At 48.9% G+C, this 24561-nt stretch overlaps 1 protein-coding gene across 1 annotated transcript in view; it reads left to right on the top strand.

Annotated features, from left to right (window-relative positions):
• The window catches only part of LOC129382496 (uncharacterized), a 244060-nt gene that overhangs the window by 40548 nt on the left and 178951 nt on the right, over positions 1 to 24561 (top strand). Inside the window, exon 3 of the mRNA XM_072288932.1 lies at positions 18661 to 18739. Within this exon, the coding sequence (XP_072145033.1) occupies positions 18661 to 18739 (79 nt within the window). The remainder of the gene's footprint in view (positions 1 to 18660; positions 18740 to 24561) is intronic.

The following is a 24561-nucleotide window of genomic DNA, read 5'->3' as shown; positions in this document are numbered from 1 at the left end:
TGCCACCCATTCTGTGGCCCTAATGGTCCACCGGTTATCTAACCTAGGCATTACGTGACCTGCGCAGCTCCTTTTTCTTTCTCTTAATGTCAATTAGAATATCGGCTATACCTATTTGCTCTCTGATCCAAGCCGCTCTCTTTCCGTCTCTTAATGCTATGCCCGGCCTTCTTAGTTCCATCGCTCTTTGCGCGGTCCTTAACTTGTTCTCAAGCTTCTTTGTCAGTTCTCAAGTTTCTGTCCCATATGTCAGCGCCGGTAAAATGGACTGATTGTACACCTTTCTTTTCAATGATAATGGTAAGCTTCCAGTCGGGAGCTGACAATGTCTGCCGCACGCGCTCCAACCCATTTTTATTCTGTAAATTTGCTCCTCATGATGAAGGTTTCCTGTGAGTACTTGACCTAGGTAAACATACTCCTTCACAGATTCTGGAGGCACTTGTAGTTCATTCAGTGTAACTTGTTGCTGTTCTTTTTGTCAGCCAGTAGCAAACATAAACGCCGGGAAATGAAACGATTGCCAAGGAAGTGGGGGAAATTGGCTTTTTGACACTGCTATGCTTGGCGGTATTCTGGGGCAGGGATGAAAGCTCCAACCGCGATAGAGCTTCACAATAACGATACTAGGGGGAAACCTGGCGTTAGTGTCCTCATGCACTGCCAGAGTGATCGTTCATTTATAATGAAAATAACGGTCACTTTCTGTATTTGTCTAATACTCTTCTTTATGGCTACGAACGACCTTACTGAAGCTAATGTGTCATCAATAGTGTGCTTAATGGGGACAGTTAGCCTCATTTTTCTTACAGTATATAGCTTCTCGCCTTCTTATAGTTCAGTATGAGCGGGAACTTATGCATAGCTTCTGGTCCTTCGCATATAGGTACAGTGGTATGTGAATATACCTGGTATTGATCTTAATACTGATTGATTGGCGTGTGATCGTCAACCGATAAAGCGCGAGTGCTTGAGAGAAGTTCTGTGAATGTGCCCGAATTAACAAAGCCGCTCATGTACGAAAGGGTGGTTCGTGCAATCAGGTGCGTGAAATTTGGACACAGAGCTCAACGTTAGCCAAGGCGGTAGTACTTAGGAAATGCACATTGCTGTCGCGAACGAGAGGCTTCATGATTTCGGGCTCTAGTCCTTAAATTCAGAGAGCCTTTCGTCCATAGGAATACTTTGGCGTTCTCCGACGACAGCCTTTGCTATAGATTGTATACGGGTGATCACCGTAGGATTCACAGAATTTTAAAAATCGTTGTGGGAAGATTGTATGTTTCTAGTCCCTGAGCTGTATTATTCAAGGAGGCGGATATTACTATCACGGAATTCTAAACGAATATTAAGCTAATTACACAGAACATGCTAATTAACTTCCTATTTAAATAACTTACTGCGCATATTTTAAGTTACGAGTTGTAGCCGGTGAGCTTGCATGGTGTATTCACTTGGAATAGATTTCCTAGATGACACCAGTTTCGAGATATGTGCCATCGAACTCACCACAAAAATGCAGTGTTCTTCCACTTGTTCAACAAAACGCTCTAATATACATCGAAGCAGCAAAGTAACTGGAACTGCAATGTTTTTCATCCCACGCTTTAGGAATTAATACCTTGAAACTGGTGTCATCCTGGAAAGTTATTCCAAGTGAATGCGCCTCATAAACTCACCGGTTATAAATCCTAAATTACGGTTAATTGGCAATATAATGAGTGAGTTTTTGCTAACTATATTAATAATTGTTTCGATTTCTCTTACAAGTCATGTCTGCCTCTTTGATAATCTAGCTCAAGGATTAGAATTATGTTATCTGGCACAGAAGAATTTTTTTAAAAATCTGTAAAGCTTAAAATTGATCACCCCGCATATTTCCTGTCGGTATTTGCCGGCGCCTGTGCTCACGTCCGGCTCCTAGTATACGAAGCTTTAATGCGATTAGCATTCGTTGTGATCATCATGTGCTTTTTTCATCTTTCTATGTGCATTTAACCTCCTTCGCGCCAATCTGCATGGACCGCAGGATATGTGCCACTGGGTGGCCATCTCCAGTGGGCCAAGTTAGCGCTAGGAACTGCACAACTTGTGCCATTGTGCATGTGCAACTCGCCACGTGACTTAGAAGTACGAATCCTGGGCGGGTTGGTATTCCATACTGACGAACAATAGCGTGAGGAAAAACGAGTGACGCGAAAGAAACACGACACGAGCGCAGTCAAGCAACCGCTGTTTATTGTCAGAAACACAAACGTGTGGAATGGCACAAGCACGTGCCAAAATCGTAAAGATTAGCGGCTAAACGATAAATTTCTAACTTACGCAGCATCAGAGACGGCTTCGCAACGAACGTGTCACCGGACTTGTGAATAAAGAACGCTTCAGCGATCTCCAGCGAAGTCTTAATTATCTCTGTGCCTCGACATCACCTTAGTATCACTCAGCGACGGTTTACGTGTGCATTATTTACAATGCAGGCACACATTATACTATGGCTGCCCTCTCTGTGGTCCATTAAGCGGTAATCAAAGCACCGGCCGGTTCGACCGATCTACCACTTCCCGCGTGACAAGGGGAAGTGATACACCCCAATCCGTCCAGTTACTATATACCGGGTGTCCCACTTAATCTGGACGAAGATTTAAAAAAAACACACCTAGGAGTTCTAGAGAAATCGTACCGAATGCATAGTAGCCATAGTCATGGGCACTTACAGCCAGTGTTTTTTTCATCACGAAGTATTAATTAATTAATTGATGTTAATTAGTGAACTTTTTATGAATTTCTTGAACCTCAAACATTAATTACAATGTTGCGGGGCGCCTCAAATAACCTCCGAATCAAACATTTGTTTCGAGCTCAGCTTTGCCTCGTTGGCTTTTCCGAGAAAAAAACTGAAGTGAACGAAACATCCAAAATACGAAATAGATACGTGCTCGCGCGCAGGTACTCAAGAGCTCCCAAGCAAATAGCCACGGATACACGGCTTTACTAGCGGAGGTAGCTCGATACAGGGCTTCCCGCTATGTGATGGTAGCGGCATTCTAGCAGCATCATGAGAACACGCCGCTGACGCATTGATAAGCGTAGCGGAGCCGTAGGGAGGAGGGGGGGGGGGGGTATTTCGAAGCCGAGGAAACCATGACGGTGCACGTGGGACTGTAATTTTGCGCACTCATTTTATTCTGTAGATAGGCTCGCTCGGAACGTATGTTGGATGGATGGATGGATGGATGGATGGATGGATGGATGGATTTATGGATAAAACTTTCTTGTACGTCCGGCAAGGTTTAACGCGACCCGGGCTCAGGTCTCTCACGAGGGAACGTCAAGGCCCTGCCTCAACGCCGCCTCACGGGCTTGCTGGACTGCCCACGTCTGGATTCCGAGGTATGAGCTGCGCAGAGCGGCAGCCCACCTTGACGACAGGGTTTCCGGAGGAACTGCCATCCTTCCTATAACTACACTGCACTCCCACAACATGTGTTTGAGTGTTGCTGGTCCTTCCTGGCACAATTTGCACATGCCGTCCTGATGCTTATCTGGGAAGATACGTTTCAGACGGAATGGATTGGGGAACGTGTTCGTCTGGAGTTGTCTCCAGGCGACGGCCTGCCTCCTGTTGAATTTGGGACTCGGCGGTTGGTATATCCTTCTGGCGTTTAGATATGAACTGGTTATCTCGTTGTATCTGGTGAGCCTGTCCCATTCTGCGCGAGGAGTGTTCGCTATCGTGCGAGAGGCGTTGCCCTGTTCGGCGCGGCGGGTCATGTCTCGCGCCGTCCGGTGCGCCGTCTCGTTTAGGTTCGTGAGCGCGTCGCCTTCGTATGTTCCCTTTAGAAATAGAAAGAAACCTTGCGCAAGCTATGTACATCTAATGCGTTTTGGCGGATCTGTACAGCTAACATACGCTGTTGTCGATTACGTAAATGATTTTTGCTTGACGTGTCAGTGCGTAGGTAATAATGGGAGATTTCAACGGTACCACGCCAGTGACCAGCTCTACAATATCACAGTCATGCCCTACACTAAAGATCAGGAGGCTAAAATGATCCTGGCTCTGGGGGCCGCGCAGGGCGACAAGAGGATGACAGCCAAGCTCTACCGGATGTGGCATTGTGGAGGGCGCTTTAGTCCGTCAGCAATACTTAGAACGTACGAGGTCCTTTGCGAGACGGGTAGCTTCACAAAAAAGTGATACAGGACTGCAATGGTAGTTCAAGATGCGGAAACGGATGTTATGGCCTTCTTTGCTGCTAACCCTCGCAGTAGTGTGCGTGACGTCAGTGTGGAGGCCGGAACCTAGACGTCATCAGTGTGGAGGATTTTAAAAAAAGGTCATATGCACCCGTATCACGCACGTCTTCATTAAAAAAAACGTGAAGACCTAGGTTTTGAAAACAGACGACTTTGCCAATTAGATTTTCGCAAAATGTGAAGAAGAACCGGACTTTCTCACTCGCGTGCTTGGGAGGGATGAGGCTAATTTCTCCAGAAACGCACAAGTTAATCTTTACAACTCGTACTACCGGAGTGGTAGGAATCCCCACTGGCTGGCACAAGCACGACACTAATACCAACGATCGTTTAATGTGTGGTGCGGTCTTTTTGAAGGGAACATCATCGGACCCATTCTTTATTGCGATACAAATTATATGGACACTCCAGACGCATTTCTGCGGTCACCGTCGGCGTCGCCGTGAGGTTCCGTATGAATGAAAGCTTGTGAGGGTGAGCCGGCGAACGTGGTACCATCTCGCGTGCGCAAGCGAGGAACGTGGCCCGGATGCGTACCCTCTCCTATGGCGCGCGAGGCAGGGGGTGAGGCGAGTAAGGAGGGGCGTTCTTCCCAGGTGGCTGCTACGGTGCATCGACGTCCTCCTCGCCGGCCCTTCCGTACAGAGTGGAGCCAACCGCGGCGCCTGCTACGGCGTTGGCCACGCGGATCGCGGAGGGCGTATTAGGTGCCTTTGGCAAGCGACGCAGAGACGCGTTACCGGCGCTCGTTTTTTTTGAAGGCGATTTGCGACGTGGCTAAAGTGCGCGCCCGCGCGGGTCTCATCTTCAAAGTGATCTGCGATGTCTGCAAAGTGCGCGTAGTGCTGGTAGCTTCGTACGCGCTGTGCTTTCGACGTTTCGTACGTGTTGAAGCGGCAGATGCACGGAGATCAATTGGCTCCCGGCTGCTGCCGCAATTCCTAACTCAAGCATTTTCATAGACAGTTTCCGCTGTCATCGAGCGATGTGTGTTCATGTTTACCTGTGCACGCGTGACACCGTGCTGGTTAATTTAGTTAAAACACGTTGACGGAGTAGTTGGTTTGAATCCATGGGAGAATGTGTAAGCGCAACTGAACAAGGACGTAGAAAGAAGCAAACACGCAAAGACAGCGTTGTCTCCGTGTGTCTGTTTTTTTCTACGCCCTCGTTGAGTGACGCTTACACATTCTATCATTGCCAATTTGGTTAGTAAGCGAATGTTGACAAGTTTATGCGGCATATAAAACTGGTACCCTTACTTCGTACAGCTATCTACTAATTCGCTATCGCAATCTCGGTGCTTTGCCTTTCCAGCGGAACTGCAAATTTTTTCGACAACACACTAACGACGCAACGCTACGTCAACGATATCCTCGAGGGCCCGGTGAACGACGTCTGTTGCAGAGATCCACTTGCGAACCTTCGGAACATATAGTTTCAACTCGTTGGTGCTCCTACACATAGTGATACCTGCGCAAGTCAGACGCGAGCGTGGCTCGACAAGCTTTTTCCTGGACAGTGGATAGGCCGGCACGGACCTGTAGCCTGGCCTGCAAGGTCGCCGTACATGACACCGCGGGATTTCTTCTTTTGGGGCTGCGGGAAAGATCGCGGGTATAGCAGCGAAACTACCACACCAGATGCCTTAAAGGCAAAAATAAGCAGAATCTGCCGCGAGATTCCAGCGTCGTTGGTCAAAGCTGCAGCAGCACGAGTGTTGGAAAGAAGCAAGTGCTGTATTACTTCAGACGGTGACCTGTTTGAGCACGGGCTATAAGTGGCAGTGGAAAACAACCGCTCAAAACTGGTGTAAAACGTGACTGTTTAAGACACCTTCATGATGTCATCCTATCCTTACATAAAAGAATATTGGAACAAAGATAGAAATAGGTAAAAGCTGCTTTGTCTTGCCTCTTTTCCGGAGCTCGTGACAGAAAGGGCAAATGGTTAAACCAGTTGCACGTTTGGATGTTTCTTTGTGCGCGGCTGAAACTCCTTACGTGGTTTTTTTTTATTTTTTTTGTTTAAGTAACCTCCTGAGTAGCTCTTTTCTCTTCCGAGAGCTGCCTTTCTTTCGTTTTTGTGCTCTTTTGCGCAGTTATTTTTAAACATTGTTTGAATTTCTTTTTGTAGCTTTGTTTCGTGATATGCGAAGGTTAAAGCTATCCCGAGTGCGTCATGATCGAGCACAACATTCTTGCGTCGGCAGATGCTGACGCTTATCGCACCACGCTAGTTAGGTCGCGAAACCTCTCGAGCCATCCTACATGACGAAGCCTAGTATGACGCGGCGATAAACGAATGCAGTCAAGAGTTCGACGAAAGTTCGTCTGGTCAGGTAACATGATGATGAAGAAGTTGCGGTCACTGACCTTGTCTAGGTGAAAATAACACAGAGATGTTTCGGGACCCGTACGGGTTCCTTGATCACACTCTAGTGTGATCGAATGCAGCCGTATATCTTTCAAAGGTTGCTTGGAGGTGTTTGAGTAGCGGCGCACGAACGCGCATCTATTTCATATTTCGCGTATTTGGTGTATTTCGCGGGCTTTTGTTTTTTCTTGGAAGGAACATTATGGGGTTTTACGTGCCAAACCAAAGATCTCATTATAAGGTGCGCCGTAGTGGGGGACTCCGGAAACTTGGGCTGCCTGGGGTTCTTTAACGTGCACCTAAATCTGAATACACGGGTGTTCTCGCATTTCGCCCCCATGGAAATGCGGCCGCCGTGGTCGGGATTCGATCCCGTGACCTCGTGCTTAGCAGCCCAACAGCATAGTCGCTAAGCAACCACGGCGGGTATGGAAGAAACAACCAGGCACACTTCAGCACGAAATAGATGCTCGATTCGGAGGTTATTTAAAGTGGCCTACAACTTTGTAATTGACATGTTTGCGATTCAAGGAATAATTAAAAAGCTCACTAATTGAAATCAATTAATTCATACTTCGTGGTGAAAAAAATACTGGCTGTAAGTACACATGACTGCCGCTACTATGCAGTCGGTACGATTTCTCTAGAGCTCTTGTTTTTTTTTTTTAAAATCTTGGTCCAAGTTAAATGGGACACCCGGTATATTCCGCGCTAGCTCGTGTCGTGTTTCTTCCTCGTCCCTTAAGATTTCTGCCCTTGTTTATCGCGGTATTCTTCGTCAATTTGGCACGTGACACTAGGTATGCGAACATTCTTGACTAATCCTCTAGAATGGATATGTGCCACTGCCCAGAAAGACAAGCAAAGCAAAAGGCAAGAAGTAAAAAAATTGGGCAACGAAAAATTGAAGTCAGCTACACTAAATTAAAACAAACGCGTTTGGCGATGTGGGGGTGTCTCGCTGCATCGCTTCCATGGTAATAGCCTTAACGTCGACATCCATAGTCAGATCGGCTCTGCCGGAACTTTTGTTGTGGACACAGACCCTAGACACCGTAATCTCCCCCCCCACTTCTGTGTCCCGTTCTTTTCCACGCTAGCACCGACATTCAATATCAATATATGTCCATGATGGGTTAGCTAATTACTCATATGGAGGCCCACAGAGGTGCCTATTGCTATGGCACAGTAAAGCACCCTCCGGGCTGAGAAGGCTGGTGCTTTTCCTTCCAAAGTATGATCCGCACTCATCCCCCCACCCCACCCCACCCCCCACGTCGCACGGCGAACTCGACACGCCACTTGGCACCGGAAACGCGCACCAATCACTCCATTTATTATATATTTTTTCGGGCAAAGTCGGCGCGCGCCAAAGCCCACCCTAAAACTGACGCTTAGGCGGTGACCGCCGGCTCCGGGGTGTCGCCGGAAACGCGAGCATTTGCGCGGGCTTCTCGCGCCGAGGTGATGTACGCCGTCGATGCGGGACATAAAGCAAGAAGCGAACGAGGCTCACCCGCGAAAGTAAGATGATGGGAACGAACACGGGTACGTGGTGTGCGAGGAGGGGTGCACGCCGTAACGCCACGCCAAAGCCGCGAAACGCCGGAGCAGCGCTACAGAACTGCAGGCACGTGTCTGAGTCGAGAGTCACACTCTAGCGACGCCGGATGACAAGAAGGAAAGCAAGTCTGTGACTTCGCTTCTTCGTCTTCTGATTGTTTTGTATTCTCCGTCTTTATTATTATTATTTTTTTGCCTGTTTGTTTTACTTCTCGCAACTCGGCACGTCTTGCGGCGGAAGGTGACTTATCAGGCTCGGTAGTCGAGGATGCAGTGCAGTCGGTCTGCTGCAAAGAAAGAAAAAAAAAAAAAACACACGGTGAGTAGATGCAGAAACAGAAAAAGAAAAAGAAAAACTGCGATGCGCAGGATTTATGGCGGTGTCGTATAGGAAATCCAAGCATTGCTCTCGTTTTGTTTTATTTATTTTGCTTATGCATTAAACATGACGCGGGCCACACCCTGCAGGGATGCGGTGCTGCACAGTTCGACACGTCATTCGTCTCTGCCCGCCGCCGCTACACAACCCGTCTCGACAAGTCGCGATGCCTTCTGGAGGTGTGCTGGAAGCACTGAGCCGTGTTCGCTCCCAGAAGGCGTTGAAGAAGTCGAGGAATCAAAACCTGTACTGCGTTTTCGGGCTCTGTAATATGCGCAGGTCATGCGACTAGTGAGCAATAACTACAAGGCCGGGTGTGCGGCCACCTATACTGTAGGTTGTTCAATAAAGAAGACTGCAGTGGTGGGGGTGTCCGAAAAGGCACTGCTTTTTATCCAGGTATAGAACACTTTGCATAAGAGCGGCATCGGAAAAAGCTTGCTGCCGAATTTCATATCACGCGCCCGAGCGTGTCGAACAAAAATTGCTTCTTTTCTGGAAAAAAAGAAAACTGGTCAACAGCTTTTCTGCATTGGCATACTTCACATTCGAAATTTCTGGCTACTTCTCGGTGTAGCCAGAAATATATACAGGGTCTCCCACATAACTTGAGCCAAGAATTTAAAAATGAAAGGCGCGTCGGAACGAATTGGACCGAACGCATACTATTCGCAATAGCCTATAGTAAGTCAGACATTTTTTCCCCATAACTCACTATTTAATTACATTTAATTACCCAACTCTTTAATTATTGGCTGAGGACCCGAAGTATGATAAGCAGTTTTGTAGAGCACCTTCAGAAACCACCGATCGAGTTGGTTCCTTTACGATAAGTCTCACGTAGTCCTTTTTTCCGGGCTGCGAAGAAAGCCCGCGAAATATGAAAAAAGCCACGTGACGGAGCACTTGCGCAGTGGTATCACGCTGCTCTCAAGCGTGCGTTTAACGAACAAGGTCGGCTCCCGTCGGATGACGGCGAAAATGCATGCTCCTGGCCGAGCGCTGCCGATGAGATAAAGAACGTCCTGCCGCTTCCTCGTCGCCAGTCACGATGCAGCCGACCTTGTTCACCGAACGCACGCTTGAGAGCAGCACAATACTACTGCCCGAACCCTCTGACACGTCGCTTTTTTCATGTTTCGCGAGCTTATTTTGCGACCCGAAAAAAAAAAAAAGAAATGACTATGTGAGACGTATCGTAAAGGAAACAACTCGATCAGTGGTTTCTGAAGGTGCTCTACAAAACTGCTTATCATACTTGGGGTTCTCAGCCAATAATTAGAAAGTTAGGTAAATAAACTTAATTAATTAGTGAGTTATGGGGGAAACAAAAATTGTCTGAGTTACTATAGGCTATTGCGAAAAGTATGCGATCAGTTTAATTCGCTTACGGCGCGCCTTTCAATTTTAAATTATTGGCTCAAGTTGTGTGGGACAACCTGTATATGTAAGAACGCCGTACAAACGAGAGGCTGTCCTAGCACCAAATACACATAGAGAGAAATCGTAAACAAGGAAAGCGAATTATAAAAGTATCACAAAAGAGTTTATGCACATAAGCAGCACCACATCTCTCTCAGGTGTTCCGATATTGCAATACTGCCTGATTGCCCAGTGCATTGAGCAACAGTGTCTCTGTTAGCTGTAGCAGCAGGTGATAGTTTCGCGTCGTTGTGTTCAGGCGGCGTTAGGTGTCTCAACAAAGAAGCTCGTGAAGACAAGAACCGCTCGATGAGCGATCTAAAGAAAATGGTTGGCGTGATGTTAAGAGGCAAGAAAAAAACGGCGTGGATTAAAGAGCAAACGGAGGTAATCAATATTATAGTCGACATTAAGAGAAAGAAACTGAGTTGCGCAGGACATGTAAAACTGCAACGCGTACGTGGAGCAGATAACCGATGGTTTATTCGAGCTACACAATGGGTGCAAAGAAAAGGGAAGCGCAGTCGGGAATGGCAGAGAACTAGGCGGTGGGATCAAAGTATGGGGAATTTGCAACCATAAGGTGGGGTGTCAGACGGCACAAGACGGGGGTAATTTGGGATCGCTTGGGAGAGACCTACATCCTGCAGTGGGCACAAACAAGCTGATTATGATGGAAAGTACGTGCCAAAGGCAGCACGAATGAAGCCCCTTGTGTGGAAACAAATAAAAGCAGTTTACTTGATGCGCTCGATTGTTTCCAGTTCGACACCTCGCGCTGTGAATTCTTTTGTTGTGCGTCGTTCCATGAACGCTAATGAATGTATAGCTCTTTACCTAGTTGCACAGCGTCCCCAGGCTCCGCCAATACATGTCGTTTAGGAGTAGTACGGAGGCAGGCGTAGATGTCCCTGTTCGCGTTACACTGTACATCGGTGACACCTTTGGCAACCTTGAATAATAACCTGCAAAGTCGCCAGAGCGGCGTGGGGTTGACGATCCCGAACTAAGTGGCAATCCATCGTATAAGACGGGGAAGTTTGACCAGATAAGGCAAACAAGCGGAGAACTATACGGAAGTGAGACCAAATAAGTGGCGCAGATTGTGATAAAATAGCGAGAACAAGTGGAGTATTTAGTTTTTTAAAAATGTAACGAAAATTTGGTTCGTCTTTCTTCAAAATATCTTTTTTTCAATGACTTTAGCACACTTCTTGTAACTACCTAAAACTGAAAGAAACGGGGAGGGAGAACAATCAACAGTCGGTCCTCAACATCGATTTCAATACGTCGCCTTTGACGATATGTAACTTAATTTTACATAATTGACAATGTGCCTGTTGACGATAAACAGGTAAAAGGATAAATGAAAGGCAAAGACGTTAGCCAGGACTGGACCTGTTGACTACCCTGCACTAAGGGTGAGGAGAAGCGAAAAATATTGAGAGCACGGAACAAAGTCAAGAATTGATGTGCGCTATGGAAGTCGACGTATTGGAATTCCCCGCTCTGTCTCAGTTGGTCGCTCAATCCGGTTACCTTGAAGATTCGCAGCAGCGATCTTTTGGCTTTCTGCGGCTGTGATATGCGAAACCATGGTCTCAATATCTTGTTGAGAGAGAAGGGTGTTCCACTTAGCTGATTTAGAGTGCTGCGGAGGGCAAGCTCTTCATCTTCAAAGAAACGGCAGTAGCGTATCAGGCGTTCTACGGTTTCCTCACAGCCACATGCATTTCAGTCGGCGATATCGGTGTTTGCTTTCAAGAGTTAGTAAGTGTTGGCGAATGCGACACCCAGGCGTAAGCGAGAAAGTAGTGCTTTATCAGTTTTATTTTTTTTCTTAGAGTAAAAGCTTTAGACAAGACGGACAAGAGAAGTCGGTCTAGTCTCATGTTTCTGCGCTGAGTACTAGAAGAGTCGTCCATACGCATAACACCAAAAATAAACTCTTTGCAATGTGCTTCTTCACACCGAGGCAGGCCAGATAACAGGCTCAGTTACATTCGTATAAAGAAGTCGAGTAGATGCAAACGACGGTGTGTGATATCAAAGGAGCAACGCTCCTGGATCGTCATATTGTGTGCTAGCTTGCTTAAATGTCGGGCTGTGTCAGTTCTCAATTAAGGTAGAAAAACGAATTGTGCTGCTTCATCTGCTGTTGCAGCAGTTTCACCGGCTACAAACACTCCTTGCTTGAACGGGGAGCACTCTAGTGTATAACAGTGAATCAGGACTGGGAGACGGTATAAAACAACGGAAAGAATGAAATTGGCACTTCGACTGCATGCGCTCGTTCACGCTCCGCGAAGTGAACCTGCGCGAAACTGGAGAAAGCATGTGGCCCTTGCCCCGAAAGATCTTCGTCGCGTGTGCTCTGACGCTGTCGCTGCTATGCGCACGCTATCAGGTCGACTCGAAAAACCTGATTCCCCGCTGCGATGTTCTTTTTTGCCGCCCCGAGACGGAGCCAGTTGCCGAGGCTCGCTTGTTGCGTGCGACTCTTCTGCACCCGAGTGATTTGCATAGTGTCGTGACGCGCGCTGCGATTTGTCAACCGGGTCTGCCGCGTGCGGACGCAAGTCTCCACCGCCGTCGCCGCCGCCAGCCCCTCGTCGGCCACCGCCAGCGAAGCGACGGCTTCCCGCATGACACCGGCTCCATGCGGCGCGGCAGCTGCGAGCTGGTCGCGGCGCTTGCGATCGACTCCTAGTGTCGGTATACACGCAGACACGCGCTGAACGTTTGTGTCCTTTGCGAGTTTCTGTTTTGCAACTGCTACGCACGTGGTGTAGGTAGGTCGTAGCGATGTCTCCATACTAGCACGATCCAGTGGTACCTGTCGCTGTTACACTTATGTGACAGTCCGCACTAGCACACAATGCAGGCTTGGCTTCGTGAGGCGACGCAATGCTCTGTAATGGAGTGTGCTACTGCGCGGCCTGTTACGTTAAAGAAAAAAAGAAAGAGGAATGAAACTCGGAACGAAGATCAATGCTTGAGCAGGGCTTGTTCTTGTCCAGTTTGTTTTTGTGATGTACAGTACATTCCTGTGACTGCGGCGATGTAGTGTTATGTGTCGTTGAGAGAGAAAGAACAAAGAAAAAGAGAGAAGCAGCGAGGTTAACCAGAATGGAAAATCTGGTATGCTACCCCGCGCTGGGGCAGAGGGAAAGGGGTGGTGGAATGATGAGAAGGAAATACAAAAAAATATATATATTCTGGAGTTTTGCGTGCCGAAACCACGATCTCATTATGAGGCACGCCGTATAGTGAGGGGCCCCGGATCAATTTTCACCATCTGAGGTTCTTCAACGTGCAATAAAATGCACGGTAAAAAAGTGTTTTTGCATTCCACCTCCAACGAAATGCGGCCGCCACGTCCGGGATCGAACCTGCTACCTCGAGTTCAGCAGCGCAACGCCATAGCCACTGGGCTATTGCGGTGGGTTAGAGAAAGAAATAGAAAGAGTGAAAGAGTGCAGAAACTATTACAGACAATGGCAGCCGGTTACGATCACCGCACACTACCACAGCCCAGAATCACGTGAAGCACAACGATGTGGATGGATAGGGATGCATTTGCTGACGCTGTTGGTAGAGCCTTATGGGAAGAGAACGACAGGTGGAGAAGTAAACAATCGATCTGCAGTGCTAGATAAATCCGCACCGTCACCCTCAAGCACTCGAGCGAAGAACAAACACAGGACACACATATAAATGCGCATGATAACTCCTGCACACATGAATACGAACAAGACAGATGCCGAGTGGAAGATGGAGGCTCGAAGTGATCAGTAATGATACAACGAGGAGTATACCTGGATCCAACGTTTCAACAAGTGAACTCGTCTTCATCTGGACCTGCCGAAGACAAGGTAACTTGTCAAAACGTTGGCTTCGCTGCCACGTCCATTGTTTGACCACTGTTTATCAAAGTACACACAGCGAAGTGAGCCACGTGGAGTACCAAGTTTTGTGAGGATAATGATCGCGTTAAGAAAGAAGAGATTCTGAACGCGTTATCTGCAGTTCTCGATGCGGAAATGCGCTACTCGTAAGGAGAACCACGTGTAACAGCTGTTTCGCCTAATGCTCCTTTGTCGGAGATGACAAATGCGTAGAAGTTCGGGTCGGCTTGGCGTTCGGAAAACACATACACGTTAATAACAGTGCAGTTGTACAGTTTGGTTTTCTATGATTATGATAAGCTATCATCTATCCACAGCGCTGCTTCGCGTCTTCTTTGAACGCACAAGCTTGCTATGCCTATGCATGTCTCCGGCGGTATCATCAGGCTTCTGCAAGAAGTGACGTCACCCGTGGCGTAAATGTGGATCATAGCAGAAGCCTCAATTGAGAACAGCTGTGCGCAGCTTCACCAAAGCTTCACCAAAGTGCACAGATTCACCGCAGTGCGCAGCAGTGACAGCTATATATAGCGTACTTTGGACAACCATCCATTCTTATGCTTCCGCACTGTCTCTTTGGTCAGCAGTGGCCCTCTCGCGGGCGCCGCGCGAGACTCCGCGGAGCTGTGCTCTACAGATGTGGTTACTGTTAAAAGAGCTGACAGTGGGTCAACGGTAAGTCCGCTCGCTTTACTCTCACGGAACCAAATACGAAATTCTGAGGCAGTCCTGGCGCGTTTCTGGAATTTTCAGCTCAAGCATTGCGATATAGACGACCGCCATAACGGCGTCATCTTGAATAGAGGAAGGATCCCATAAAGAACTATATCCATAAATATTCAACCCAACAGCTACGACCGTAGCAGCTATAGGTTATTATGCTGGTCTTGCGAAGAAACTAAAAAAATTTTACTCCTCCGTAGCTTCTTTTTTTTTTATGGTAATTTCGCGATGTGCATCATTGAGTGCTTAACTCTGTCTCACATTTCGAGACATATCACTGACTTGATAAAACGCCTGTAAAGCAAATGACGTCACTGCTACCGCTCTTGTAAGCTCACGTTCTTCCGTAATCTCACATTCAGGGCTCATCAGCCGCATATTCTACATGTGTTTATCTATCCTGACTATGAAGTACAAACCGCCAATCTTCTCTTCCGCAATCTGCGTTTATCCGCGCCGGGACTGCACCCTCTGATTTTCGAAGACCATGCTGCGTTTTACAGAGCGCCGCAAACTTACCAACCTTACCTATAATGTTTTTTTTCTTCCTTCTTTTCATTACATCTGTCGGGAGGCCGGGATTTTGTAACCGCCGTAGACATAGACGACCGCGTACTCACTGTGTAGTGTAAGAGCGACGGCACGTAGTACAACAGCGGAAGCAAGAGGAAGAGCTCCTCGTAGATATGCACGCCTCTCACGAGCCGCGAGCGCATATCTAGCCGCCCCCCCTCTCCTCACCTCCCCCCACCCTGCGTTGTGTAAGCCGGCCGTTCGGGCCGGCAAGGTTCATAGGCGCCTCCCCTGCGTGCGTCGACCAGTCTTCCTCCCCTTTAATGGCAATTAATGAACGACCGCCTTCCTGCTCCGGGTCGTGTCTTGTGGCGGCAGCGGCTGCACGTAACCAGCTCGTCCAGCTTGCTGCGCGCTGCTATCGCCATGCGCGCGCGCGCGCGAGCGCCTATGCGTGTGTGCGTACATGCGTTCGGCCTACACGCCGTAAGCGCAGCGCTCTGATGCCTGCCGACCGAAAGCGGAACTGGGCAGCGCTCGCCTTCTTTCCAAGCCGAGTGTATCTGTATCCCTTCGTCTGAGAATGCTAGTTGTATCTCAATGAAATCATACTGCTGCGACACCGGGAGACGTGTGCACCACCGCCTGCCGATGACACGTAGCGTCGGTTTGCGAGCATATATATAAACAAGAGGATACGCTGCGATGCGATAGTGTTGAAAACTGTGCCGTTACAATAGAGAGTTTATAGCAGGAGGCTTACGCTTTTCGCCGCTTATACACCGGTGTGTGTGTGCTGTCAAATTTGCACACGACCGCATAGCGGGAATGACAATGCGCGCGCGCACAACGTTCGTGACAGCAGCGGATCGTATACAGAACGCTTCCTTCGCTCGGCTTTAAAACCGATTTAGCGGAGCGCGAAGTGCGCGTTAACTCGGCTTCTCGATTGTATCGCAAGCAAGCTGAGAGCGCGTCGCTATAGCATCGCGGCAGGAATGCGCTAATCAAAAATCTGAAGTCTACGCGTTGTTCCATGCTCTGGCTCGGCGCGCGAAATCACAGTTGGGCCGAGCGTAAAAGTGACGCTGTGCTAAAACGGAATAAAATAATAATCATTAAAAAAATCCGCCGCCATTCCATGTTGTGAAAGTGAATGTACAGCGAAGCTGTTGCCGACGTCACACACCACCACCACCACAAGCGACGTATACGTCACGCCCACACGCACGTGTCACGAAGTGCAGCGTGCATCATCATTCTTCTAGGCCCCCCGCCAAGCGCATTGTTGATATAAGTGAATGTTTAAAAGTAAGATGCGTCAGAGAAAAATGCAAATCTATCTTCGGATGGTTATATGAATCGGTGGCCGAGCCGTTAGTGCAGCATAGATCCCCTTATAGCGCAAGTGCGTTATTGAACTTTATGAATTTCTCAAAGCGAAATGGAGGCCTCAGCCAATTCGTAGGATACGACTTACGCACAACTTGCAGACGTGATAGCGTAGAATCGTCATTCAAATATACGAAAAAACATGATATCTGTCACGCGGAAACTCAAACATAGCGCATTACAGCTGCCGTTTGTTTTTGTCTCAGCAAAACCGCCCACGCGGGCAACGAAAAATGATGACTGACTAGAAGGCTAGCAGCTTCGTTGTAGAAGAGAGCACTGATGCAGTGCTTTACAGTGCCTTCACCAATGTGCACAGCTTCGAGAGACAGACATATCCTGCTTTTAACGAAAAAAAAAAAAAAAAAAAGCTGGAGTTGCTAGGCCGGTTGATGGCCTGGCATGCTACTCCAGGTCTTCGGTGACAAAAGAATGGAGTGATAACAACAACGACAACAACAACAACAACAACAACAACAACAACAAAATGTTGCAGTTCGGCCTGAAAGGCGAAGAAGTGATAGCGCTAGCAAATTATAAGATAAATACACAAAGTAAGGTTCGTAGTTCTATCGGCCGTGCAAATCGCGGTAAACATCCGCTTACATATTAAATGAACAAGCATCGTGTCACGCGCGAACAGGCAAAGATGAACAGATGTCAGCCGAGGACCTGCCAGCACTCGCAGTGGTAACAATGACGCTGTCATAACACTAAGGAAAAGACACTTATACATCGCGCCTGCATCTAGAACCTCTGCATATTCAGGCCGTGGCGCACGCATTGAATAGAATGACGGGACACTTCCGACGATGTATACAGCGACTCGTTCCTATAGCGTGAGGTGCTGATGTATGCTTAAATGCGCTGCGTCTCTGTCACTGGTTTTTTGTTGTGAACGAGGCTTACGTTTATGAGAGCCGAAATGTCATCAAATTCCAATTATTTCTTGGTCGGTGCTTCGCTCCGCGTGTTTCACGTACTTTCCCATCCAGACGGGTTGCCGTCCAACTTTTGATTTCATGACGCGTCTCAGTGGTGGCAGTGTGGTGTGTCCCTACGTTACTTCAGTGCTAATCGCATTAACGTCGACATTCATCGTGAAGTGCGTTCTGCGAATTTAATTTTATTGCGCCGGGTCGGCTGACGTTCATCGAAAGTATACAGGCGAAGTAGCTTAAAAAAGATGTAGTTTTCATACACACAAACTGCACATGCACCTGTAGACCTGCACACACACTCAAACTTCATAAAGGAACAAGGAGGCGTGTAGTTTTCAAAACTATTAGAAGCTTTTTTCGTTGGGCGCAGTGCGCAAACAGTGTTTCACCACGGGTCAATAGTGTTCGGCAGTTTCAAGCTCGAGTACCGGTATACAAACATAGCGCAGCCTTCAGTGAGTGTCTGTCTGATGTGGAACAACTGTTGTCGCATAAAACATGCTGTAAGTCCTCAGGAACATTGCACACTTAATACGTCGGTGAGTCTAGCAAGAGAAGTCAGCATTTATTAAGCTTGTTAGTGTAAGGCACTTGGAGCCTAACTGGCATCAAACCACACGGAATGCTGTGAACGTCGCGCTACTGTACACTGGAGTCGTCTTGTCTTTTCTCGAGAACTTCATTTAAATTTGTCTCCGTCAGATTGCCATGTGCGACGCCGGCAAGGAGGTCAGCATGAACAATTGCCATGCATGTCACAGTGGCCGGGCAACCATTGCAACCGAACACTGTGATGCAGCTTGTAGGGTTTCGCGGGTGATACTAAGCAGCTGTTAGTATCACTTTGAGTAATTGCTATGATTCTATCAATGGACTAGAAGTTGTGCGCTTAATAAGCTGAGTTAGCCAGATGTCATGTGCCGCACCCTCGTCATGCCTTTCGATAAGATGACTCCTGTAACTGAGCGTGACCGTTTATTCAATGGTTGCTCTCTACTAGAACCCGTGGATTTTCCCTGTTGTTTTAGCGGGTTTCGAGAAGGACAAAGCTACTGGGCGGAAGCGTAAATTACTGAGCCTTGACAAAATAACAGCAATGACACTTGTCGCAGCATGTGTGTAAATCCCTAATGGCTCCGTAACGGCAATGACCATCTGGCCGTCCTCCATTGTTTCGGTGCAGGTAGTCGAGCGTTCGGCGCAAACGAATTTTCCACAGTGGCTAGTCGGGAAGCGCCCAGCTCTGCAGCACAAGAACTGCGGTAGGTGGCGCTTATTTTTCTCAGTGGCTGCTGTAGCAAAAGTCTGGAGACGACTCAGCATATGGTAATGGAATGCCAAGATATTCACACAGCAAGAACAGTTTAGGGAACGTCCACATTCCAGAAGCCCTGGGATACAAAGCGTATGGGAATATTAAATGGTCAGGCAGTCGAAATAAGCAAGAGGCATTTAATGTATTTGTGTAAAAATAGCGTGGAAGAGATTGTTAGAACAGCAATCGTTAGAGGGGTATATGTAACTGAACAATACAGGGACCTTTAAATGAATAGAGAAAAGATCAATCAGAGATAGGCAAAATAAAAGATTATATACAATAAATGTACATAACACCTGGGCCTCTATCTTGTACGCGTTCGAAAAGCCGACGTTCGGTTTCGCCTCACCCAATTGGCCTAGATTGGCCTATGCTGCGATATCGGCGCGACCTGGACAATCGCGTGGGACGAAACCGAACGTCGGCTTTTCGAACGAGTACAAGAGAGTGGCCCTGATTAACTCAATCAGGGTAGGTGACTATTTTTTTGGCGCCCCGTTTCTAATGGGATGCCATTACAAATCATCACCATCATTTATGCGCAATGTTCCGTCATTGCTTCTGTCGGTAACCATGGCTGATGCACTTGCATTGTGTAATACGCGGGCTTGTCTGCTCTCTTCGTGCATATCGAAGCTGTAATTACATAAGTAGGTGGGCAACAAGAGAGAGACAGATAACTTTATTGATAAGAAACCAAAGTCCGGACCTGTTGCTTCCTCATTCGACAAGATCGACGGCCTCTTGATAAGGTCGAGCAGGGCCTGTACTGGGAAAAGAGAGGTCCGTTAGCTATACTCCTCCGAGGTTGCCCGACGTTGCGGAGATGGGTTGGAGGCCAAACATGCCACCTTGTATTTCCCGCAAAACGTGAGCGTTGTCCAGGAAGCCGCCGCATGCCTGTCAGGTGAGTCTTCGTGTTGGAAGTTTTTTACACAGTATATACAGATAACAAACAGGAGTATAGCCTCGCAGTGTCTTTAACTTCATAAGGTTAAGGAGCATGCGCGCTCTGTTCGAGAACAGGGGATATATACCTGGACTCGAGTAAAGGCGTGTTTACACCCGTAATAGCATACTAACAAATGCGTTCTGTGCGTTTTTCTGTGCGCTGTGACAGTTGTGACGTCGCTTTAGTTTGTGCATGCTTGCGCCGCCTCCAAGCAAGGGAAGATGGCGACGACGAGGGCATTCTGGGGTCGGAGCCGCTTTCTGTGCAGTAGGAGTTGCCGTCTGCCCAATGCTTCCCGTCACAATATACGCGCTTCCGCAATATGTCATGCAGCTGAGTCTGGCTGCTTCTCTCGCACTGCATACAAAGTGGATAACGCGAAGGATGTTTTCTTTTTTAGAGCGCAGCTCTTTGGCGTCCGTTCCTGGGTTTCGCGTCGTCGTCGGCGTTGTCGTCGGCCTCGTAACCAGCTCCGCCCCCCTTTCATCCCCCCAGCGCTAGCAGCGACCGACTGATACCGCTGGATGCCGCTGACGCCGCTAGAGAGTCAAGATAACGTGACTGCATAGAACACCGTCGCCGCCATGCAGAAAGAGGAGGAAAGGGTCCCCCCCCCCCCCTGTTCTTGTGTGGCGGATAGGGTGCTCTTCAGTTGCCGACGCGCCGGTTATTTCACGTAGGCCCCGGCACGTCGACGAATACGTGACCACCTTCCCACGGCTAGACCTGGTTCTTAGCGCTGCGGAAGCGAGGGTATCATATTGTTTGTGTCGGCATCGGCGGCGTTGTCCCTGAAACCAACTCCGCAGCTGGGGTTGACTCACTATCGGCGTCAGCGGCATCAGTCAGTCGCTGCTATCTCTTCCCTCCTCCCTTTATCGTGTTGTCCGCTTGCTGCGCGCGCTTCTGCCCCCATCGTTTGCCGCTGGGTGTACACGCCGCCCCTCTCCCCCCTCTTCCTGCGAGTCTCCGGTTGTCAAAGCGCCGGCTCGAACTTAATTCCTTTCTTCGCTCCTCCTCCAATGCAACCCCTGTGCGGTGGCAATCAGAGAGCCAGATCGGTGGCGGCGGATGTGTATATGTGCACCGCCCGAGCCGAAATTGCCGCTGCCGTTCGCCCTGTGCGGTGGCAATCAGAGAGCCAGATCGGTGGCGGCGGATCTGTATATGTGCACCGCCCGAGCCGAAATTGCCGCTGCCGTTCGCCACTGCGAAATTATCTTGCTGGTAGTAGCTGCCTACTTCGCCCCTACCGCACTCACGAAAGACGTCGTGCACTTCCTGCAACTCGCATTAACCGTCCATCGATCCACACCGATGTTAGTAGTGGGGGACTTTAATGTTGACATAAAGACAAACAGCAATTTCCTAACACTTATGCGGGAGAACATCCCGTTCCTCTCGCTCGTAACGCGTCCCACGGCTGTGACAACCTCGCGAGGCACTTGTATAGATCTCGTCTTTGAGAATCAAGCATTGGTGTACCAAGTCGAACATATATCAGTCTATTTCTCCGACCACAAAGCTTCCTTCACGACTGTCAAGAACTGTTAGTGGAGTCTTTGTTAAAGGAATACGTGTGAAAAATAAAAAAAAAATTCTGTGATAGCGCATACATGTGTTGCTCGATTTCTTTGCCTCAATCTATCGAAAAGGTGAAACAGCTTATTTGCTGCGCTCAAATTTCGCATTAGGAAGTAACGTAATCGTCGGTAATTTTTTTTTTCACTTGGTTTCACCCAGCAGCCACCTCCTCCTTTCTCGTTAAACCCTCAGCGGCGCGTCACCGCAGTCGTCAAGACTCAAACCCGCGGCAATCCTCTCGACTAGAACAGCTATAGGGCCGAACATGGATGGCCCTTTTTCACCTGCAGCATACGTGCCGCACCTGATGCGTGCGCGGTAACGCACCAGCTCGACACGCTGCCGATGAGGTCAAACCATTCGCACTAGCCGCTTATAACACAGCCTCGTGAGAACGCGAGGATGCAAGAGAGAAAAAAAAAGTTTTTTTCGTCACGAGCGCATTCTCGCATCCCCGCCAGTTCGCGCCCTTCTTCCACGCCGCGTGGTGCGAGCGGTGGGTGCACGTCTTCGCATAGGGAGGCAACAAATTGCCGCGGCGGACCGCCAATCGATGTGCCCCGGTGTTGCCGACGATCTTGCGTCCCGAACGCGGCAAATCGCTCGGCGGCGGCGGCGTCTGTCTGCGGTGCTTCCGCACCCCTCGGACCATCGCCCGCACGTGATTCCAAACTTGCACCCGAAACCCTCCTCTTTGTTTTTTTTCTTTCCCCACGACGGGAGGGATAGCCACGCGCTCTTTGTAAGTAAAGGACCGCACGTGCCCGACGCCTCTTATAACGGGCATGAGAGACTCGTGTGGCGGCCGTTTTCTTTCAAGCTAACACTTACGGCAACCGTGCCGCACCCCATCGCTGCAGAGTTCACGACCGTTGTGGTTTCAGCAGCGCTTGAGATAAGTTGTGCCTGGGGAAACTGCTCACTCCCCATTCCCCTCCCCACGTGTAGGGTAGCAAACTGGACTCAGTCTGGTTAACCTACCTGCCTTTCCGTCTTCCCTTCTCTCTCTCTGCTCACAGAAACGTTGTTAGACTAGAACTGTTCGTAAGTACAGGTGCTGCGGCCAATCGTCATGTTGTGCAAAGGCGGCTGGCGAATTGCAAACAGCGTTAGCGGACGAAAACCTATACGTGGATACATCCTCTGGTATGGTACTTACAGATCTTCTCTTAGGCAAATAAGGCAGGTGTCGTCCAGGATTGGACATACGAAGGGCGATCGTCGCTTTATCCCGTCGATCGCTATCGTGACCGGATAGAGCTCGAAAAATGAATAGGCGCGCTTACAGAAGTAAAGTCTTGTGAATTTAATCGCCGAGCCCACATCCAAAAAAAAAAGTTTGCAAGAGGAACTACTTGTCAATCACGATGTTGGACATAGTTACTGATGGCGGCCGACCAATGGCAAACAACTCTTACAAATTAACTTGGCGAACGTGAAATCTGTGCTATATATGTAATCGGTTTATGAATACCCTGTGACAAGGAAGGGGGGTTGAAGAGGTTGAAGAGTTTAACTAAGAAGTGTGGTGAAATTAAAATGTTTGCAGGCGAAAGATTGGCTCATCTGGCGTGAAACAGGGCCAATTGGAGATTGGTGGGAGAGGCCTTAGCCCTGCATGAAGTGAGCATAAAATGGGATGATGATGATGGTGGTGGTGGTGATGATGATAATGATACCTATAGTGAATAAGTAGGCGAGTAAGAGAGAACATCATGGGGGGGGGGATGTTAGGAAGTGAATTGGTCTCGGTGACATGTCTGTATGCCTTCAGTGCGTGAATGCACCAGTCATAAGGAGCGAGTGTCCGAATGAATATCATGAGCCTGTTCGCTGGGCGACGTGTCTTCCAGATTACAGCAACCGTTCAATAAACTGCTATGCACGCTGCCATTCCAGGCTGCGGTCACGAACTTTTTCACTGTTTTGTGAACATTTGCGTCAATTAACGCACTCGTGGAACAGGACACGCATCTTCACGGTAACCTGTGCGTTCTGAAGAGAGCCGGTAGCCTATAACGGGTATACTAACGAAAATATGTTGGCTGGATGACCATGTCGCATCGCTGCTACTGCACATTGGTCTATATGGCGAATGTTGAGAGAGGAGCACGCAGTATATAGAAGACAGAACGACCAAAGGACAGACTATATATCGTCACGCTGTTAGTGTGTTATTCCGCGCCGCTTGCGAACTATGTGAAACGAACTATACAGCCCCAGAGTGTATACAAAGTTCGAAAAAATATCTTGTACGACTGGGTCCACATTGTAGGGAAATGCATACTACATAGCAGCCAGATGCGGTACCCGAGTACTCCCATGGGCGGCGCGCGGGTTCCTCCCCGCGCTCTCCCACCCGTATCGCTCGTGTACGCTTCAGCACGAACGTTCATAGACCGAAGGCCAGTTTAGCCAGGGAAGAAGAGTAGAAGAGATTGCCGGAGAACAGCGGGGGCACGGGAGGGGGTGGGGGCAGGGCATTTCAAGAGAGGCGCGTACACATTTCGCTACCTGTCGTGATAGTCACGTTACACCATGAAGTTGTTCCGGCCCGCGCTCTGCACGAGTTTTGTGTGTCTGTACGTGCGTGCGTACGCACGAATACACGCGGCATGCGCACCATCGTAACGCTCGCTTCCCTCTTTGACTCCCGAGAGCCGTTCCTCCCTCCGCGTAGTTGGTTTGCGCCGTCCTTTTGTCTTGCACTGTAAGAACAACGAGCGCGTATTACGAGTGTTGTTGTTGTTCTCGTCGTTTCGTTGTTGATGATGACGTTTCTCTTTTGTTATTTGCGTTTGTTGACGATGGGCTGCTCGTGCAGGCGGCGAGAAAAAGGGACTCTCGCGCGCCGCTCTCGCGTGCGCAAGAAGCGTTCGGCCCGCGCCGAGACGGGGCTATTACGCAGGTCACGACGCCGATTGGGGCGACCCCTTGATTAAATTTAAGGGCAGCGCGGCTCACGCTGTCGGGACGACGGCCAGAGAAAGGGGCGCGAGCATCGCCTTCCTCCTCCTCGTAGGGAGGAGGGTGGCGCTGCGATCGCTTTGTGTATGAGGAGAGACAGGGGTGAGCGGGTCCCGGTGCGTGATGATTGCGCTTGTAATGATAGCTCGTTGCGATTTGCTTTAACGCGCCGCTGCGGTGGCGGCGTGTTGCTGACGAAGACGAAGCACGGATCGCTGTCCGTCTCTCGCAGGTGGAGCGATGGGGACAGAGTGAACGAACTT

This window comes from Dermacentor andersoni, chromosome 6 (assembly GCF_023375885.2).
Source record: "Dermacentor andersoni chromosome 6, qqDerAnde1_hic_scaffold, whole genome shotgun sequence".
NCBI lineage: Eukaryota > Metazoa > Arthropoda > Arachnida > Ixodida > Ixodidae > Dermacentor > Dermacentor andersoni.
The sequence above is the reverse complement of the archived record's forward strand: the minus strand, read 5'-3'. Positions and strand labels throughout refer to the sequence as shown.